The sequence below is a fragment of the Giraffa tippelskirchi genome, chromosome 7, assembly GCF_054371585.1.
Source record: "Giraffa tippelskirchi isolate mGirTip1 chromosome 7, T2T-mGirTip1v1.2.pri, whole genome shotgun sequence".
Lineage (NCBI taxonomy): Eukaryota > Metazoa > Chordata > Mammalia > Artiodactyla > Giraffidae > Giraffa > Giraffa tippelskirchi.
Window position 1 is genome coordinate 29,039,756 of NC_137281.1, and position 18,122 is coordinate 29,057,877.

Below are 18,122 nucleotides of genomic sequence, written 5' to 3' on the forward strand. Positions count from 1 at the left end.
CAACTCAGCAGGCAGCCGGGAAGTAGAACACTAGTAACTCTTTGACATCTGAGTCCATCTTTGGCTATTAATATCAAGAGTGGTGCTGTTTGGGGAGATGAAGAGCTGATCCACCCAGGCTTTGAGATACATTTAGTTTGAAAATACTAGACTTATGGCATCTTTTAAAAACATGAGGAACATATAATGAATAAGAAAAGCACAAAGGAAAAAAATACTGAGAATAGCACCTCTCATATATGTAGCTCTTCATTGGTTTATAAAGCTTTCTAATCGCCATTGTTGCACTTAATTCTAAACAGCCTCAGAAAGTAGGAATTTTGGATACTTTTGTCCCCATTTTCTAGATGAGGAAAGAATATGAAAAGTCAGAAGATCCAAAGACTTGCCTAAGGTCTGCTACCGCTGCTAAGTCGCTTCAGTCGTGTCCGACTCTGTGCGACCCCATAGACGGCAGCCCACCAGGCTCCCCCGTCCCTGGGATTCTCCAGGCAAGAACACTGGAGTGAGTTGCCATTTCCTTTTCCAATGCACAAAAGTGAAAAGTGAAAGTGAAGTCGCTCAGTCATGTCCGACTCGTAGCGACCCCATGGACTGCAGCCTACCAGGCTCCTCCGTCCATGGGATTTTCCAGGCAGGAGTACTGGAGTGGGGTGCCATTGCCTTCTCCTTGCCTAAGGTCACCCTGCCAATAAATAAAATGACCTAGAATGCTTGTGTGTTTACTGGGTTCTGTCAGGCACGGTAATACTATATATTATGAATATAGAGCTTGCGTCTTTTCTGATTTCTGATTTTGGAATTATTGTTTAAAAAATCTTTGTTTACCCCCATAATCAAATAACTACAGTATTTAGAAGAGAAAAAGATCTAAAATTCAATTCATCAATCTAGGATTCCAGGAAAAGTATGAAGAGAAAAGGGCAAATTATAATTTTCATCAGCCATGGCAATTACAGTAAAATATATTTGTGAGGAAAAATTTTATTCTACTGCATAACTAATACATATTCCTTGTAGGAAAATTAGAAAATACAAACAAGCAGAAATAAACTTAGAAATAATAAAATAACTTGGTAATATACAATCTAAAAATAATCACTGCTAATTTGTATAGCCTTCTAGCTGTTTTCTTGGCATATATTTTGATATTTAAAAAAAGGCAACCATAAAATAATGTTCTCTTTTTTCCCTACATAATAATACATGATGTGCAATTTTTAGCATCAGTATACTTACGTCAACATTTTTTCTCCTAAATAACCTCCTGACTTCATTATAAGGGTATATGATATCAGTTGGCTATTGTTGGGTAAGCACATTCTTTTCGCACACTTTTGTTATTCACTCAGTCCTGTCCGACTCTTTGTGACCCCATGGACTGCAGCATGCCAGGCCTCCCTGTCCTTCACCATCTCCTGGAGTTAGCTCAGATTCATGTCCATTGAGATGCCATCCAACCATCCCACCCTCTGTCAAAGTGATGTCTTTGCTTTATAATATGCTCTCTAGGTTTGTCATTTGTCATAGCTTTCCTTCCAAGGAGCAAGCGTCTTTTAATTTCATGACTGCAGTCATCCTCCACAGTGATTTTGGAGCCCAAGAAAAGAAAATCTGTCACTGTTTCCACTTTTTCCACTTCTGTTTGCCATGAAGTGTTGGGATCAGATGCTGTGCCAGCTTTTTCACTCTCCTCTTTCACCCTCATCAAGAGGCTCTTTAGCTCCTCTTCACTTTCTGGCATTAGCGTGGGATCATCTGAGGTTGTTGATATTTCTCCCAGCAATCTTGATTCCAGCTTGTGCTTGACCCAGCCTGGCATTTCACATGATGTACTCTTCATATAAATTAAGTGAGCAGGGTGACAATATACAGCCTTGTCTCACTCCTTTCCCAATTTTGAACCCATCTGTTGTTCCATGTCCGGGTCTAACCATTGCTTCTTGACCTGCATACAGGTTTCAGAGGAGGCAGGTAAGGTGGTCTGATATTCCCGTCTCTTTAATAATTTTCCACAGTTTGTTGTGATCCACACAATCAAAGACTTTCACATAGTCAATGAAACCAAAGTAGATGTTTTTCTGGAATTCCCTTGCTTTCTCTATGATCCAAGGAATATTGGCAATTTGATCTCTGGCTCCTTTGCCTTTTCTTAACCCAGCTTGTACATCTGGAAGTTCTTGGTTCACGTACTGCTGAAGCTATGCATAAAGAATTTTGAGCATAACCTTGATAGCATGTCTTATCAGACCTACTGCATAATTTCCTCACTGTTTCAGTGTCCTTTCAGTCCTGTTTATGCTGTGTTTTAAAGATTTTTTTTTCATTTTAATTTTTTCTTTAAGACCAAAAACATTTTGTATTGGGGTATAGCCAATTGACAACGTTGTGATAGCTTCAGGTGAACGATGAAGAGATTCAGCCATACATATACATGTATCCATTCTCCCCAAATCCTGCTCCCATCCAGGCTGGCACATAACGTTGAGCAGAGTTCCATGTGCTACACAATAGCTTTTGTTGGCTGTCCATTTTAAATATAGCAGTGTGTACATGACCTTTCAGTTTTTCTGTGTAATATTATTCTTAGCAAGATTTTCCTTATGAAAAATTGACATCAATATTCACTTAGCTTATCTTCTTTCTTATATATCACATTTCCCATTCCAACCTTTTATCCATATGAGATAAATATATAGGCTCCCTTTGTTGGCCATTTTTTAAATATCATTTAAGAAATAGTCATTTCTAGTTTCTTTGTAATACCATCCTTATTTTCACCTGCATTACATACTACTAGATTTTATGTACTATCAATGTTTCCTATTCTATTTACTCTCATGAGAGCATCATATTTTTCATTAATGGTTTCACACATATTATGTTAAAATCTGACAGGTATTTTGTCCACATTGTTTTCCTTTTATTACTCTTTCTTAGATTTTGGTTTCTTTGTTCCTCCAGATGTAATTTAGAATTTTTTTAGGTACTTCATAAGTATCTTCATGAATTTTATTGTGTTTACCTTAAATTTACAGATTAATTTAAAAATGAAGAATTTTAAAATATTCTTCCTATCCAGAAGCATGATCTGAGTTTCCACTGAATCCATTCTCTTTTTAATTACCATCAGGGATATTTTATAGTTTTCTTCATTTATGTTCTTCATATTTCTTATTAAGATAATGACTGCTGCTGCTGCTAAGTCGCTTCAGTCGTGTCCGACTCTGTGCGACCCCACAGACGGCAGCCCACCAGGCTCCCCCGTCCCTGGGATTCTCCAGGCAAGAACACTGGAGTGGGTTGCCATTTCCTTCTCCAAAGCATGAAAGTGAAAAGTGAAAGTGAAGTCGCTCAGTCGTGTCCGACTCTTCTCGACCTCATGGACTGCAGCCCACCAGGCTCCTCCGTCCATGGGATTTTCCAGGCAAGAGTACTGGAGAGGGGTGCCATGGCCTTCTCCAAGATAATGACTAGCTACTTTATATTTTGGATGCTGTCCTAGGATAGATTTTTTTAGTTATATATATTTTCTAAGTGACAATTTTTAGTATAAACTATAGCTATTTTACTTAGATCATGTATTATTGGACACTGAGAAGTTATTGATATAACTTCTCAGCTATTTTCCTAGGTTTTCTAGGGAGACAACTACATAAAAATTAAATAATGACAATTTGCTCCATCTTTTTTAAAAAAAAGTTGTTTTTTTTTGACAAACGGCATAGATTTGTGCTTTATGTGTTAAATAATAGCAATAATAATGGCTTTACTTGTTAATTTAATGAGGATATTATTTCTAGAGTTTTATCATCAAGCATAATATTGATTGTTTGATTAAAATTAAGATTTGTGTTTTGTCTATGTATTTTAGGAAGTTTCCATTTTAATTTTATTTAAAAAAAACAGATGTTCAGTTTTTAATTCACAATTTTTGGATATAACAATAATATAATCTGATTTTGACCACTGACCTAATCGATACATTAAATTGAAATACCTGATTTTGAACTTCATATTTCTAATTTCCAAGCCTCTATTCCAAATAATGATAAAATGTAGAGGAAAGAGCAAGGGTTAAAGATTAAATGTTGGCTGTAGCAGTGAGTGAGACATGGTCCCGTATATCAGGAAATTCCTAAAAGCACATGCAGCAAAGTTAGCTATTTTGTGAAAGCACAGGTGATTTTGATAGTGACTGTTCATGACTTAGCTGCAGAGGAGCTGTAACTACCATGGTGGACTCTGAACAGGCTGTCTGACTCTAGTCTTGCCCCCACTTAACTTAACTTGCCCCCACTGATAATGTCTTTCTTTTTAAAATTCTCCTATGGCTCTCCATTTCCTGTGGCTTTAACTGAAACTTTATAGCTTAGTGAGCAAGAAATGATATGACCTACTTCCCATAAACTTTGCACCTATCATCTCCTTTCTCTTGTTACCGTAAACCATGCTCCAGAAACTTCAAACCATCTTTATTTTCCCAACTATGCTGTGTTCTCACATGCCCATGGTTTTGTTCTGTGGAAAATGTACCCCCATCCCTGCCTATTATCCCTCCTCTTTCAAGTTGCGTTGTAAATGAAGTCTCTTAGGTGAAGACCTTTGCTGAGCATCCCAGCCCATCCCTGGATGCTACCTCCTCTGTGCTCCAGGAACACTGCACTAACCTCTAGTGTGTTTTTAATCACTCTGCGTTCTAAGCATACGTTTCTCTGTCTGTTTCCCATTAGAATATGAGCTCTGGTATCCCAAAACTTAAAAAAAGTGGGTTGACCAAATGCATGAATTAAAGTGGAAAAAGTAGATAGAAAGGCATGTAATGTGCTTCAGTCATTTTGGGGGTTAGTTATGATTGTGGAAAAATGATTATGTTATGAGATAAGCTTCAGGCTGAAAAAGACAACCCTTCTTTCTATGTTGGAATGTTCTGAAGGAGTCAGTACGAGATCACCCACCCCTTCCATCCATTTATCCTTTCATCATATATTATTGAACAAAGTTATATTGGACATCTAAGGTCTGTATCCGGGAAGAGATGGCTTTCAAATATATTAAATTTGTAAGCATATTATCTAATATGCACCAAGTTGCTGATCAAATGGGTTCTGATACATGATACATTCAGAGCTAAGTTTGAACTGCTAAAAAAAATCAAATCAAAAAAAAAAAAAAAAAAATAGAACAACTAAGAATAAAACCACCATATGACCCAGCAATCCCACTCCTAGGCATATACCCTGAGGAAACCAAAACTGAAAGAGACACATGTATCCCATTGTTCATTGAAGCACTATTTACAATAGCTAGAACATGGAAGCAACCTAGATGTCCATCGACAGATGAATGCATAAAGAATTTGTGGTATATATACACAATGGAATATTACTCAGCCATAAAAAGGAATGCATTTGAGTCAGTTCTAATGAGGTGAATGAACCTAGAACTTATTATACAGAGTGAAGTGAGCAGAAAGAGAAAGAAAAATACCATATTCTAACACATATATATGGAATCTAGAAAAATGATACTGAAGAATTTACTTACAGGGCAACAGTGGAGAAACAGACAAAGAGAATAGATTTATGGATGTGGGGAGAAGGGAGGAGAGGTTGAGATGTATGGAAAGAGTAACATGGAAACTTATATTACCATATGTAAAATAGATATCCAACAGGAATTTGCTGCATGGCTCAAGAAACTCAAACAGGGGCTCTGTATCAACCTAGAGGGTTGGGATGGGGAGGGAGATAGGAGGCAGCTTCAAAACAGAGGAGATATATGTATACCTATGGGTGATTCATGTTGAGCTTTGACAAAAAACAGCAAAATTCTGTAAAGCAATTGTCCTTCAATAAAAAATAAATTAATTAAAAAATATTTAAAAACATATAACAAAAAAGTTTGTATGGAAAGCAGGTTTGGCTGGGTAAGGAAAGATAGCCAAGACAGATTCATCCTGATTAGACCAATTGGCAAACATCTTTCTTTCTTTCTTCTTTTTTTTTTGGTCTAAACTAATGACAATTATTTTTCTGATGAGCAGCACCAAAAAGCATCCAAATATGCTTCTAGCTTTTCACTTTTATAATTTAAAGATAATCAAACAGATTTCTGTGAGACTTTTTCCCCTTTAATTGCTTCAATATGGAAGATTCTCTGCTGGCAGATCAAAATGGCAGATGGCTTTTAATGCCCTGCCATTTTCACTGTATAAATAATTATGTTCCTTTTCTGCCTGAAATTCACTGCCATAGTTTGTCCAACACAGAATACAATTTATCTGGAAACCCACCCCCTCCTCAACCTAACAGAAGGAGAAATAGGTCTTTTTGGTGAATTAGATAGATTATTCTTTCAAGGTTCGCTCTGGTCACTGACTTAATTCTTGGGATTTCTCAACTCACTAAAAGACCCTAAATGTTTATCTCCCACTGAATTGCTTGGTAGTTTTCCTTTTCTAAAGCCAGGAAATACATTCCTTTTTCCCTCCCTATCACCAAGACAAAATTATCCTCTAACAAAAGTGGAAGGAGAGTTGACTCTAAGGAATGTGATAAACTACAACCTGAAAAGTCTGTTGATACCAACCAAGAGTGCACACTTAGATGCTTCGTATACACATTAGTTCAGTTCAGTTCAGTTCAGTCATGTCCAACTCTTTGTGACCCCATGGCCTGCAGCATGCCAAGCTTCCCTGTCCATCACCAACTCCTTGCTCAAACTCGTGTCCATCGAGTCAGTGATGCCATCCAACCATCTCATCCTCTGTCATCCCCTTCTCATCCTGTCTTCAATCTTTCCCAGCATCAGGGTCTTCTCAAATGAGTCAGCTCTTTGCATCAGGTGGCCAAAAAAACTGGAGCTTCAGCTTCAGCATCAGTCCTTCCAATGAATATTCAGGACTGATTTCCTTTAGGATTGACTGGTTTGATCTCCTTGCTATCCAAGGGACTCTCAAGTGTCTTCTCCAACACCACAGTTCAAAAGCATCAATTCTATGTGTATATACACATGCACATAGGCAATTGTTCCTGTGTTATTTGTTGTGTTTTGAATTTTGAATCTCAGTATCAGAGATATAATTAAAAGATCATGATCCCCCTTCCTCTGTAGGATGTAGGCCTTGATTTACAGGGGAGACATTATAGCCATCTGAGTCTTGGATCAAACGATTTTCTGCATTAATATTTTAAGGCTAGTCTCATAGAATTTACCTCATTGTAGCATTTATCATTCCAAAATAGTAAGAAAATAATAGATTTCTTTTTATGTCTTGCATACTGGTTTGTTTTTGAAGGTGTATGTGTTTCTGGAAATGCTATGGGAAGAGAAGTGTTGAATAAGTGCCCTAAATCCTTTGTAGGTCTCTCTGACATAAAATTCTTAGGGTTCTAAGCACAGCTCTTTCATCTGGGACTTGAGTCTGTGAGGATTTAGCTATAGGCTGTGATGGGGTCCATCTAATTAACATGTCTAATTAAGCATGTTGGGGAAATCTGGTATTAAAAAAAAAGGAACAAATGTGGCATGCAATAATATCAGAATTCTAGGGTCTGCTGTGCACTGGTAAAAATTCAGTGAAACCTAGAGGAATTTGAATCCTAGTTTTGTTTGTATTTTCCATGTTACTGTGATCAGTTGCTTCCCTCTTTGTTTCTGAATTTATTTTCATATAAAATGAAGGTAATTATACTTTCTGCACATAGTTTAAAAATTCTTTGGGGTTAAGTAGGTGGAAGTAACAAAGAATAAGTTTTGCACATATTAGCAGCTCAATAAATGTTACTTAATTAAATCTGACTCACCCAAAATAATAAGAAAAAATAATGATATAAAGAGATGATATTTTCCAGGAACAAAATCTATAATATAGATAGAGGCAGTGATGATCAAGTTGGGTTCAAAAGTACAAAGTGGAAGAAGATAGGCAGTCTGGAAATTGATGGCAAGCTATTAAGTCAGTAAAATCTGGATGCTGAATGTAATGAAAGAAACCTCCTTCAACTTTTTATTTTTCTAGCTCACAAAACACTGCTGACCAAAGATGAGTAAGCAAAGTTCTTGCCTTCAAGGATGTTACTGTCCATTGGAGAAGACGCATTCAAACAGTTGCCATAGATTGTGAAATATTCAATATGAGCAATGACTACAGGTAGATAGGTGGCTCATACGGTGTTTAGAAAGACAATAAAAGATACATACAGAAGCTATTAAGTTTACCTTTAAGCATTAGTCATCTCAGAAAGTTAATGCTACAAACTTTAAAAACATTTGAAATTTCTATTATTTCAGTCCCTCCCTCAGATTCAAGGTGTCACAAATACTGCCATCAAAAATTAAAATTATTTTTTTCAAAAATCACAATATAAATGAGTACCAAAAAATCTACATAACTAGACTTTTCAATGATGTCTTTTGTACAATAATTCTGTAGCATGTGTCTTTCTGAAATTTTTAAAGTTTGAAACTTCACTAGTACTTTTGGGACACACTTTATATATATATATATATATATATATTTTCATTATCCTGATAGAGCTATTGCCACATATCTAAGGAAAGTAGAGAAGACCCAGAGGAACATAATCACATCATGATTATTCTGCTAGGGACTGAATAACTGTCTTCAAGTATGTAGAAGCTTTTAATGGGGTGGATGGATTTAGTTTGTTGCTGAGGTTTGAGCAGAGGGTAAATTAGGTAGATTTAGGTCAGAAGTGAATTAAATAAGAGCAAGGCTTGGCCTAGATATTTTACAGTCTCAAGAGATGGGCTCCAGTCAGGTGCAGACAGTGTCTGTCTTCACAGGCTAAAGTATTAATATCTCTGATCAAGTTGATCAGTAGGGGGATCTTTAGCTTTGGAGCAGACAGGGACAGAGGAAAAGAAGTGGTAAGGAAGAGTATCTTAAGATGCTCTTTAGGGCACTATTCTCTCACTTTAGGCCAAGTCTCTCTTCTGACATCATGATGAGAGCAGAAAGTACTAATTCTTCGCTGCAGTGATTCCTCTTTTCAGGTTGCTATGCCCATATATGGCTTCCCTGATGACTCAGATGGTAAAGAGTCTGCCTGCAGTGAGGGAGACCCAGGTTCCATCCCTGGGTTGGGAAGATCCCCTGGAGAAGGAAATGGCAACCCACTCAGTATTTTTGCCTGGAAAATCCCGTGGACAGAGGAGTCTGAAAGGCTGTAGTCCATGGCGTTGCAGAGTCAGACACAACTGAGTTTGCCCATATATTGCCCATTTTGCCGTGGTTGTTTTTCTTTTGGCTAATACAAGATTGGCACCCAGTGCAGTTGACGTATCAAAGGCTGCTTCCCTATCATAATTTTTCCTTTTAATATCCTTTGTATATATCCCTCCCTTGGGTGATATCATCATCATGGCCCTTATATTTGCATCTCCAAACTGGTACCATGTAGACCATCATTATGAAGAACTTTTACATTTTGTTAATGTAATGACCAAGTATGCAGATAAAAATAGCATCCAGTTAGGAGTCTAGGTTGTAGACATAAAAATTTGAAACCTGAATTTATTTACCATAAATAGAAATACTACAGTTTGTACAAGACATATACTAGTAATTAATGACCTTGTTTGCAAGTTTTTGCCTAAGTGGGGGGGGGGGGGAAGGAAAGGCTTCCGTGTTTGTGGACAGGGAGGAGAATATAAGGTGTCAGGATGAAACACTAAGGTGATTGAAAAGCATTTTCTTACCATGGGAAATACTTTACCCAGAACTGAAGAGCATGAACTATCTTCCTACCTCTGAAGGATGCGCCCTTCTGTGTAGGCAATTGCATTGAAGGCTGCAATGACATTTCTAAGAATTCACTCTTTGCCAATGTTTCTCATCTTCATTAGTCTACTGTACAAAGATGAGACTTCCAGAAAAGAATTGATATTTACTAGTCATCTGCAACAATCTGGCACTATGCTAAGTGCATTTATGAATGGAATCAAATTTAACCCTAAAAACTATTAATCTCCTGGATGAGAATATAGCAACTCAAGACATTTACCTAATATATCTAAATATCAGGCAATTAATATGTAGAAGAGTCATGATTCAAACCCAGATCTGTTTGACCCCAAATACTGAGATTTGCTCTTTGGAAGCTTTATAAAGAATACTTTGGCCACCTGATGTGAAGAGCTGACTCATTAGAAAAGAATGAAGGCAAAAGAAGAAGAGGGTAGCAGAGGAGGGGATGTTTAGATAGCTTCACTGACTGAATGGACATGAATATGAGCGAACTCCAGGAGACAGAGCAGGATAGAGGAGCCTGCAGTCCATGGGGTGGCAAAGAGTTAGACGTGACTTAGTGACTTAACAACAACAACAATAAAGGAGAAGGATTTGAGAAATCTCTTGATGAAAACTTAAAAATCGATAGAACATTTGTCATTTTCTGCCTCGTCTTATTAACCATGGAACCAATTTGACACTTCCCTGAAAATATGTCCTACAGAAGCTCTTATTTTTTTTCTTGTGTCACCCATACATCTCAGAAATGTGTATGTCCAAATTGAGGGGACCCTCTCAAAGGTGGATATAGAGTAGTTGCCTATTTAAAATAACAAGAGAATTTGTAGCCAAACCTAGGATACAAAAATGGTTTCCTACAGAGGTTTTATTACTGTTGTCAGTTTGTTTCATTTTCCATTTATTTTTCTAGAGTTGTTTTTCATGATGTCCTGCCTACAGTGGCTCTTTTTGTTAGTAAAGGATATTGTATGCATCCAAGCAACAGCAACCGCCTAAGTGCCAAGCTAGTCTGGTTAGACGTGCTTCTCGTCTAACTGTACCTACCCCCACCAGTTCAGCAGCTCTGGAGGACCTGGATTTTGGTGCTAAGTTTTCCAGTTAGAAGGATTCCTGAGCTCCCTGGAAGCACAGCCCAGAGGACAACCAAAGGTTTTTATTATTTGGTGCTAATCGCAACCCCATGAGGCATGCTTGATATCAACTTGTGTCCTCATTTTAAAGATGAACAAGTAAGGCTCTGGCAGAACAAATGACTCATTCTAAAGCATGTGTTTGGAATATGCCCAGGAATAGACCTTCAGTCCATTTATTTTCTACCTCTCAAACTAATCGTAAAATCCATATGTGAAACATTTTTTAAAAGTTCTCGAGATTCTACTGATGAATCTCTCAGAGACAATAAATGGTTCAGTCAGCTGGGTACTTTGATGAGCTTTCATTTCATAGTTTCAGTGTGTCTGAGAGGACTCAGCTGTTCAGAATGTGAAATATCTTCAACTCACAGGCTGGTGTCCTGCTCAGATACATGTTTTCCATTAGTGTTTGATTTCCAATTACCTTCATGTGTAAGCCAGCCTGCTGTCATCTGGAGGTACAGTTTTGCATGGATTGCACACTGAAGAATAGATTTTTAAGCCATGGCCTCTACAGGTTTAAAAAAAATAAAAACACTCAGGTCACGTCACCACCAAACTGCACCATGGGTCACAGGGTGGGTGGGACTCATCTTGGGGATGTCATTCATATCAGAGAGGTATATTTGACCAAGCAATTTAATTAATTTATTTTCTTCATAATTTTTTTATATTTATTTTTATTCATGATGGCATGGTATTTGTGACATTTCAGATCATTAAAATACAGTAAATATTTTAACATTTAATTTGTGAAAGTCTTACTTGAATTCAAATAAATTATGAGAAGGAAAAAATAACATTTGAAGTAATTTATGTAGATATGTCAATTTTTTGTGTGTTTGTTAAGCATAGAACAATGGTATAGCCTACAACAGGAAAGAACAGTTAGCAAATGGAATGTTAAGTTTACATTCTATTTGACCAGCTTTTTAAAAAAATCATGATTTTCATAGTACATATAATTTTTCTCCAGTGATAAGAGCAATATATGCTAATCACACAAACTTCAGAAGATATAGAGATGAGTGCTGGCGGTTCTGCCTTGTTTTGATTGAGAGATTGGCAGCAAAGGACATAAGATCCTACTAATAAGTCTTGCCAAAAACCAGTCAGCACACACACCTTAGCTTCTGCAATATTCAGAATATCTATTCAGTCCTAAAGGAGACTGAACCTGGTATAGATTTTTTTTTTTTAATCTCACATAGAATATGTTACATTTTCTTTAACCTAAAAATATGAATTCAGCTTTTATATTCTAGGATAATTTTTCCTACCACAAGAGCTAATTCATGGAACTATCAATTCTTTCAAAGCAATGGGCCATCATCTTGGTCATAACCTTGCTATAAATTACTGATTCCTAACTTACAAAATGAGGCATGCCATATTGATGTGTGTGTGTGTGTGTGTGTGTGTGTGTGTGTGTGTGTGTGTGTGTAATTTGATGGAGCATATTCAAAACTTCCACTGTTTTATAATAGCAATGTTTTCCAAGCACAGAGCATATGGTCTAGAAAAAATCTTTTTGGCTAGTAGAGATATGCAGAAACATGATGAGGAAGCATTTGGGAATAGGTTACAAAAGATCGAGAAATACATGAAAACCAACATCTGGAACTTGGGTGAAACCTTTCCCAGAACATGGTTACAACATTTGTTCAACAAATATTTGTTGAATGTCTTATGTGTGTCCAGCACTGGAGGGACCGAGATGAAGCAGATAAAAGCCCCTGTTTTCCAGAAGTCCACAGTCTAGGAGAGAACCAAGTATTTTATGCCAACAAATAATGACAGAAGAGTGGGAGACTGATTTTTATAGGAATGTACCATGTGCTGGGTCCCAACGGAGATGAGGAAGAGGTCTACAAAGGGCTTCCTGGAGGTGAATTTGGATTCAGTTTTGAGGCTTGAGAAACTCACTTGTCATGATTAAAGGAATTCTGGGTGGGTGGGAGGGCATTTTAAAGCAAAGGGTCAAAGTCAAGGCATACAAAGAGTATGGTGTCCTGGGGAACAATCATTAAGTTCTGCACAGCAGGCTGAACTGGGATGTGTGGGAAACAGCAGGCATAAGCCTGGAAGGCAAGGTAAAATCTAGATTAGGGAACTATCTGGTGATCCACTGTGTAGACGTGGGCTGTGTTATGTGGGCAACAGAGAAAACATCATTGTTTTAAGCAGGAATGATATTTTCAACTAGGTGGCTGATGTTGCTTGAATTTCAGAGAAACTGTAAACCTGCTGCTAGGTTTATAAAATATTTTCATTTTAAAGACAACATTTCCCTTTAGAACTTGAGTGGGTTCATAGTTTGGGCAAGATTTGAGAGTGGATTAGAAATCTCTCAAAAAACTAACAAAAACTGGCCCAAAGGCTTGTCATGAAGTCGGAAAAGTGCACACTCGCCTATCTATTTAATTGTAACCTTCACTAACAGAGGGTGTGATTGGAGCCCATAAGTCCTTGTATTTGAGGAAAAGGACAAACACTCAAACAGAAAATGGTGTCCTTCCTCAGCCACTGAAAGCATTCATATTGACAAAATAAAAAGAGCCAATTTCTGAATTTTGTTTCCAGATGGGACAAAACTCAGGGATCTTTGTTATGCCAAATGGCAGCGGCTTCTATAGATGTCTAGATTAAAGAACAAGTGGGGCGGTTCTGGTTGTTAGCCTTGGTGGTGAGAAGAGCACACGCAGAACAGCCGAGCTGAACCGAGCAGTGCAAAGGCTGTGACTCCCTGGCCTTGCTCTCCAAGTGCGCCTTCTCTCCCTTCTTCCCACAGATAATACCGCGGGGGTGTATGCCCGGCGTGGAGGGTTCAGTCGGCAGAAGCAGGATTTGTACCTCCTGCCCATTGTGATCAGTGACGGCGGGATCCCTCCCATGAGCAGCACCAACACCCTCACCATCAAGGTCTGTGGGTGTGACGTGAACGGGGCACTGCTGTCCTGCAACGCGGAAGCCTACATTCTGAATGCCGGCCTGAGCACCGGGGCGCTGATCGCCATCCTCGCCTGCATCGTCATTCTCCTGGGTAAGGGATCTCCCCGGCCACCCGTGGGAAGGGCCTTTCACTTTCAACCAGATGCCTATCCTTGACACACGTATATTTCTCAAGTTATATGTGCTATATACTGTAGATGCAAGTTGGGACAAAAAAGAAGTGGTGTCTACCTGCTCGTGTATTTCAGGGTATGGTGGGGGGAGCAGGTGACTTAACAAGCATTAAAGCAGAGTTGGGGGAACTTTGTAATGAACAAATTGCTGGCATCACCGGACTGCTAGCAGAATACATCTGGGGGCATCAACAGGGGACCGGGTAGAACATCGGAATATTTTGCAGGAGAGGAATTTAGGCAGAGACCTAGTATATGAACAACCATTTGCCTTACAGAAGAATGAAAAGAGTCAGAGGTAGAAAGAGTAATTGTGATGTCAAAGACGGTCTATGGAGGACTCAGGGAACTGGATGAAGATTGGCCTGGCTGAAGTTGGATCTTGGCTCCCCCGCCCAACTGTGATATGTAATAGCTAGGTATATGCCTCAGCTCGGAGGGACCTGGGAGAAGCTTTTCCTGCACTTGCCCGCTGAGTTTGGTGCCCTTCTTCTGCACATCGTCCTATCTATGGTTTACTCTGTAATAGCAGGAAAGCCTCAGGAAGATTATATCAGTAGTCCCAAAGTCTCAGAACTCAGTGCGTGACAAAAAAAGTCAGGATTTAAACCTAAGTATGTCAGACATCAGTTCATACTTGTTCCATGATGGTTAGTTGTCTACTGAGTGAATTAATGGGTCCTCGATGCATAGGGAAGAGCCAACGAGTTGAATTCAGCAAATAGTTAATGAGCATTTTCAGGATACCGGGCCCTGTGTTCAGCCCAGAGGGATAAAGAGAATTACACAAGATCTCAGTGATCAAAAAGCTCATCATCATCTATTGAGGAAAATAGGCACAAGCAGATAAATACAGAGGCACACGGTGAGCACCATGATGGGGATATGAACATGATAGGCAGTGGGGGCACACGAGTAGAAAGTGCTGACGTTGAGTGGGAAGGTCAGAGACATCTTCCCGGAGGATGTAACACACCTATCAGATGCTGAGTTTTACACCTGAGGAAAGGGGCTGGGGTGGATGCATAGTCCAAGCAGAAGGGGCAGAAAAGAGAAATGTTCTGAGAAGTTCATAATTGAGTGGGGGAGGCAGATGTGTGAACAGTGTAACATGTGTCATGGTGGTGGCCATGTGGATACATAGAATGGATACCAGTAGTCCTGTCTGGTATCAGAATGGGATATCAGGAAGAATTTTTGTGATGAAAGATAAAGAGCTATCCAAGCAAAGAAAGTGAAAAGGATGATCCTGGAACTAGGCACAGGGGAAAAACACTGCCTGGTGAGCCCTGGAAGCCGTCAGAGTCTAGGCAAGTGCATACCCTCATCCTGCAGCTCACAGTGATGGTGGATCCAGAGGGGCTCTAAGGTCACTTGCCAAATTCAGTCACAAACATTTTCTGCAATCTTCCTGAGTATGTGGTTGCTGTTGTTTGGTTGCTAAGTGGTGTCTGACTCTTTTATGACCCCATGGACACCATGTGATCCCATGCCAGGCTCCTCTGTCTATGGGGTTTTCCAGCCAAGAATACTGGAGTGGGTTTCCATTTTTTTTCCCAAGGGATCTTCCCGACCCTTGTCTCCTGTACTGGCAGGTGGATTCTGTACCACTGAGCCACCAGGGAAGCCCATGTGTTTCAATGAAACATTGTAGAAGCCTCTTATGGGGAAGTGGGGGGATTGTCAGAGGAATGAAGCAGTGGCTGAGCTTTCCTTGTAAGCACCTCTGCTCACTTATCCTAGATGGCCTGAGTTTAATGGAATCCCCTCTCTCAGAGAAGAGACAGTAACAGTGGTTTCATCTGGAGTTTCAGCTGACACTGTTTGCTGTTCAAATAGAGAAAATTTGTCATTTGTCTGTTGGGGGTCTTTATAAGCTACCTCTCTTCTATATGGTGGTCTGAAGAGAGTCTCACCATGCTTATGATACAGTTTCTTATAAAGGTGTAGTGGGTTCAGTGCTGGCCTCACCTCAGAGCTCTTGCAACCTCTTTTAGACAGGACCTCAAGTCTCTCTGTCCTCATTTGTAAACTTTGGAGAGGCAGCTGCCTTCCCTTGCAAAAAGAGACAGGTATAACCCACATTTAAGAGGCTGCAGACGGACAGACATATTTAGAATCTTCCTAATTCTTTGGAAGATGACTTCCAAATAGTATCAGATTTGTAAAAAGCTCACAATAGTTCCAACTTGCCAGTTTGTTTGGATAATAATATTATCCTGGCAGCATTTTTGCAGAGGAAGAGACAGGTGGAGGGCAGCTTTTGCACATCTTTGAGGATTCCAGGTAAAGCACTCATTTCATAGACTGGTCCCTGTTCTGAAGCATGTGTACTCCATGCTTTAAGGTAAGCAGAGTTCCCCTGGGAAAAGAACCACAGAAGACTGGACTTAACCTTTGCTTCCTTTCTTTGTCTTTCCCTGCAGTCATTGTAGTGTTGTTCGTGACCCTGAGAAGGCAAAAGAAAGAACCACTTATTGTCTTTGAGGAGGAAGATGTCCGTGAGAATATTATCACCTATGATGATGAGGGCGGCGGGGAAGAAGATACAGAAGCCTTTGATATCGCCACACTCCAGAACCCCGACGGTATCAATGGATTTATCCCTCGCAAAGACATCAAACCTGAGTATCAGTACATGCCTAGACCTGGGCTCCGGCCAGCACCCAACAGTGTGGATGTGGATGACTTCATCAACACGAGAATACAGGAGGCGGATAATGACCCGACTGCCCCTCCTTATGACTCCATCCAAATCTATGGTTATGAAGGCAGGGGCTCCGTGGCTGGGTCCCTGAGCTCCTTAGAGTCGGCTACCACAGATTCAGACTTGGACTATGACTACCTACAGAACTGGGGCCCTCGGTTTAAGAAACTAGCGGACTTGTATGGTTCCAAAGACACTTTTGATGACGACTCTTAACAATAACGATACAAATTTGGCCTTAAGAACTGTGTCTGGCGTTCTGAGGAATCTAGAAGATATGTAAACAGGTATTTTTTTAAATCAAGGAAAGGCTCATTTAAAACAAGCAAAGTTTTACAGAGAGGATACATTTAATAAAACTGCAAGGACATCAAAGTGGTAAATACTGTGAAGTACCTTTTCTCACAAAAAGGCAAATATTGAAGTTGTTTATCAACTTGGCTAGAGAAAAACCACTTGGCATACAAAATATTTAAGAGAAGGGGAAGTCTTAATGGTGAACTCACAATGAAGGGAAATTGTTTATGTGTCATGAACATTGAACTCTTTTTTTCTTCTTCTTTTTGTTTTTAATTTGTCAAAGATGCTTCCACAAAATTAGAAAGGACAACAGTTCTGAGCTGTAATTTCGCCTTAAACTATGGACACTCTATATGTAGTGCATTTTTAAACTTGAAATATATAATATTCAGCCAGCTTAAACCCATACGATGTATGTACAATACAATGTACAATTATGTCTCTTGAGCATCAATCTTGTTACTGCTGATTCTTGTAAATCTTTTTGCTTCTACTTTCATCTTAAACTAATATGTGCCAGATATAACTGTCTTGTTTCAGTGAGAGGCGCCCTATTTCTATGTCATTTTTAATGTATCTATTTGTACAATTTTAAAGTTCTTATTTTAGTATACATACGAATATCAGTATTCTGACATGTAAGAAATGTTACGGCATCACACTTATATTTTATGAACATTGTACTGTTGCTTTAATATGAGCTTCAATATAAGAAGCAACCTTTGAAATAAAAAAAGATTCTTTTTTAATTCTGGGTTTGATTCTTAACGTTGAAAACAATTAAGTATTTCTAATTACCCATTTATAATTCTAATTTAAGATATTTGTGATCTTTTCATAACCCTATTTATGCTCTGTTATAGTCTGCTGATTTTATTGTTTATTTAAAATTGGATGTGTTTTACAAATGTTTTTTTTTTCAGACAAGATTCTGTAACATTGTGTAAAGCTTTTTTGTACATTCTTGGTGTTAGCTTCTTAGCTTTTCTTCACACACATCTTCTATCAAAGAAGGATGCTAAAGATCTAGGTCAGTCTATGATTTTGCAATACTTGTTATATAATATGCACTTATCTTG

The 18,122-nt window shown here is 38.8% G+C and overlaps 1 protein-coding gene across 4 annotated transcripts in view; it reads left to right on the forward strand.

Moving 5' to 3' along the window:
* The window catches only part of CDH11 (cadherin 11), a 152,317-nt gene extending 134,525 nt beyond the window's left edge, over positions 1 to 17,792 (forward strand). For all 4 annotated transcript variants that reach the window (XM_081514483.1, XM_081514482.1, XM_081514484.1 and 1 more), the window contains exons 12-13: positions 13,703 to 13,954; positions 16,463 to 17,792. In XM_081514483.1, the coding sequence (XP_081370609.1) occupies positions 13,703 to 13,954; positions 16,463 to 16,959 (749 nt within the window). In that variant the 3' untranslated portion in view covers positions 16,960 to 17,792. The remainder of the gene's footprint in view (positions 1 to 13,702; positions 13,955 to 16,462) is intronic.
* Positions 17,793 to 18,122: the final 330 nt, after the last annotated feature.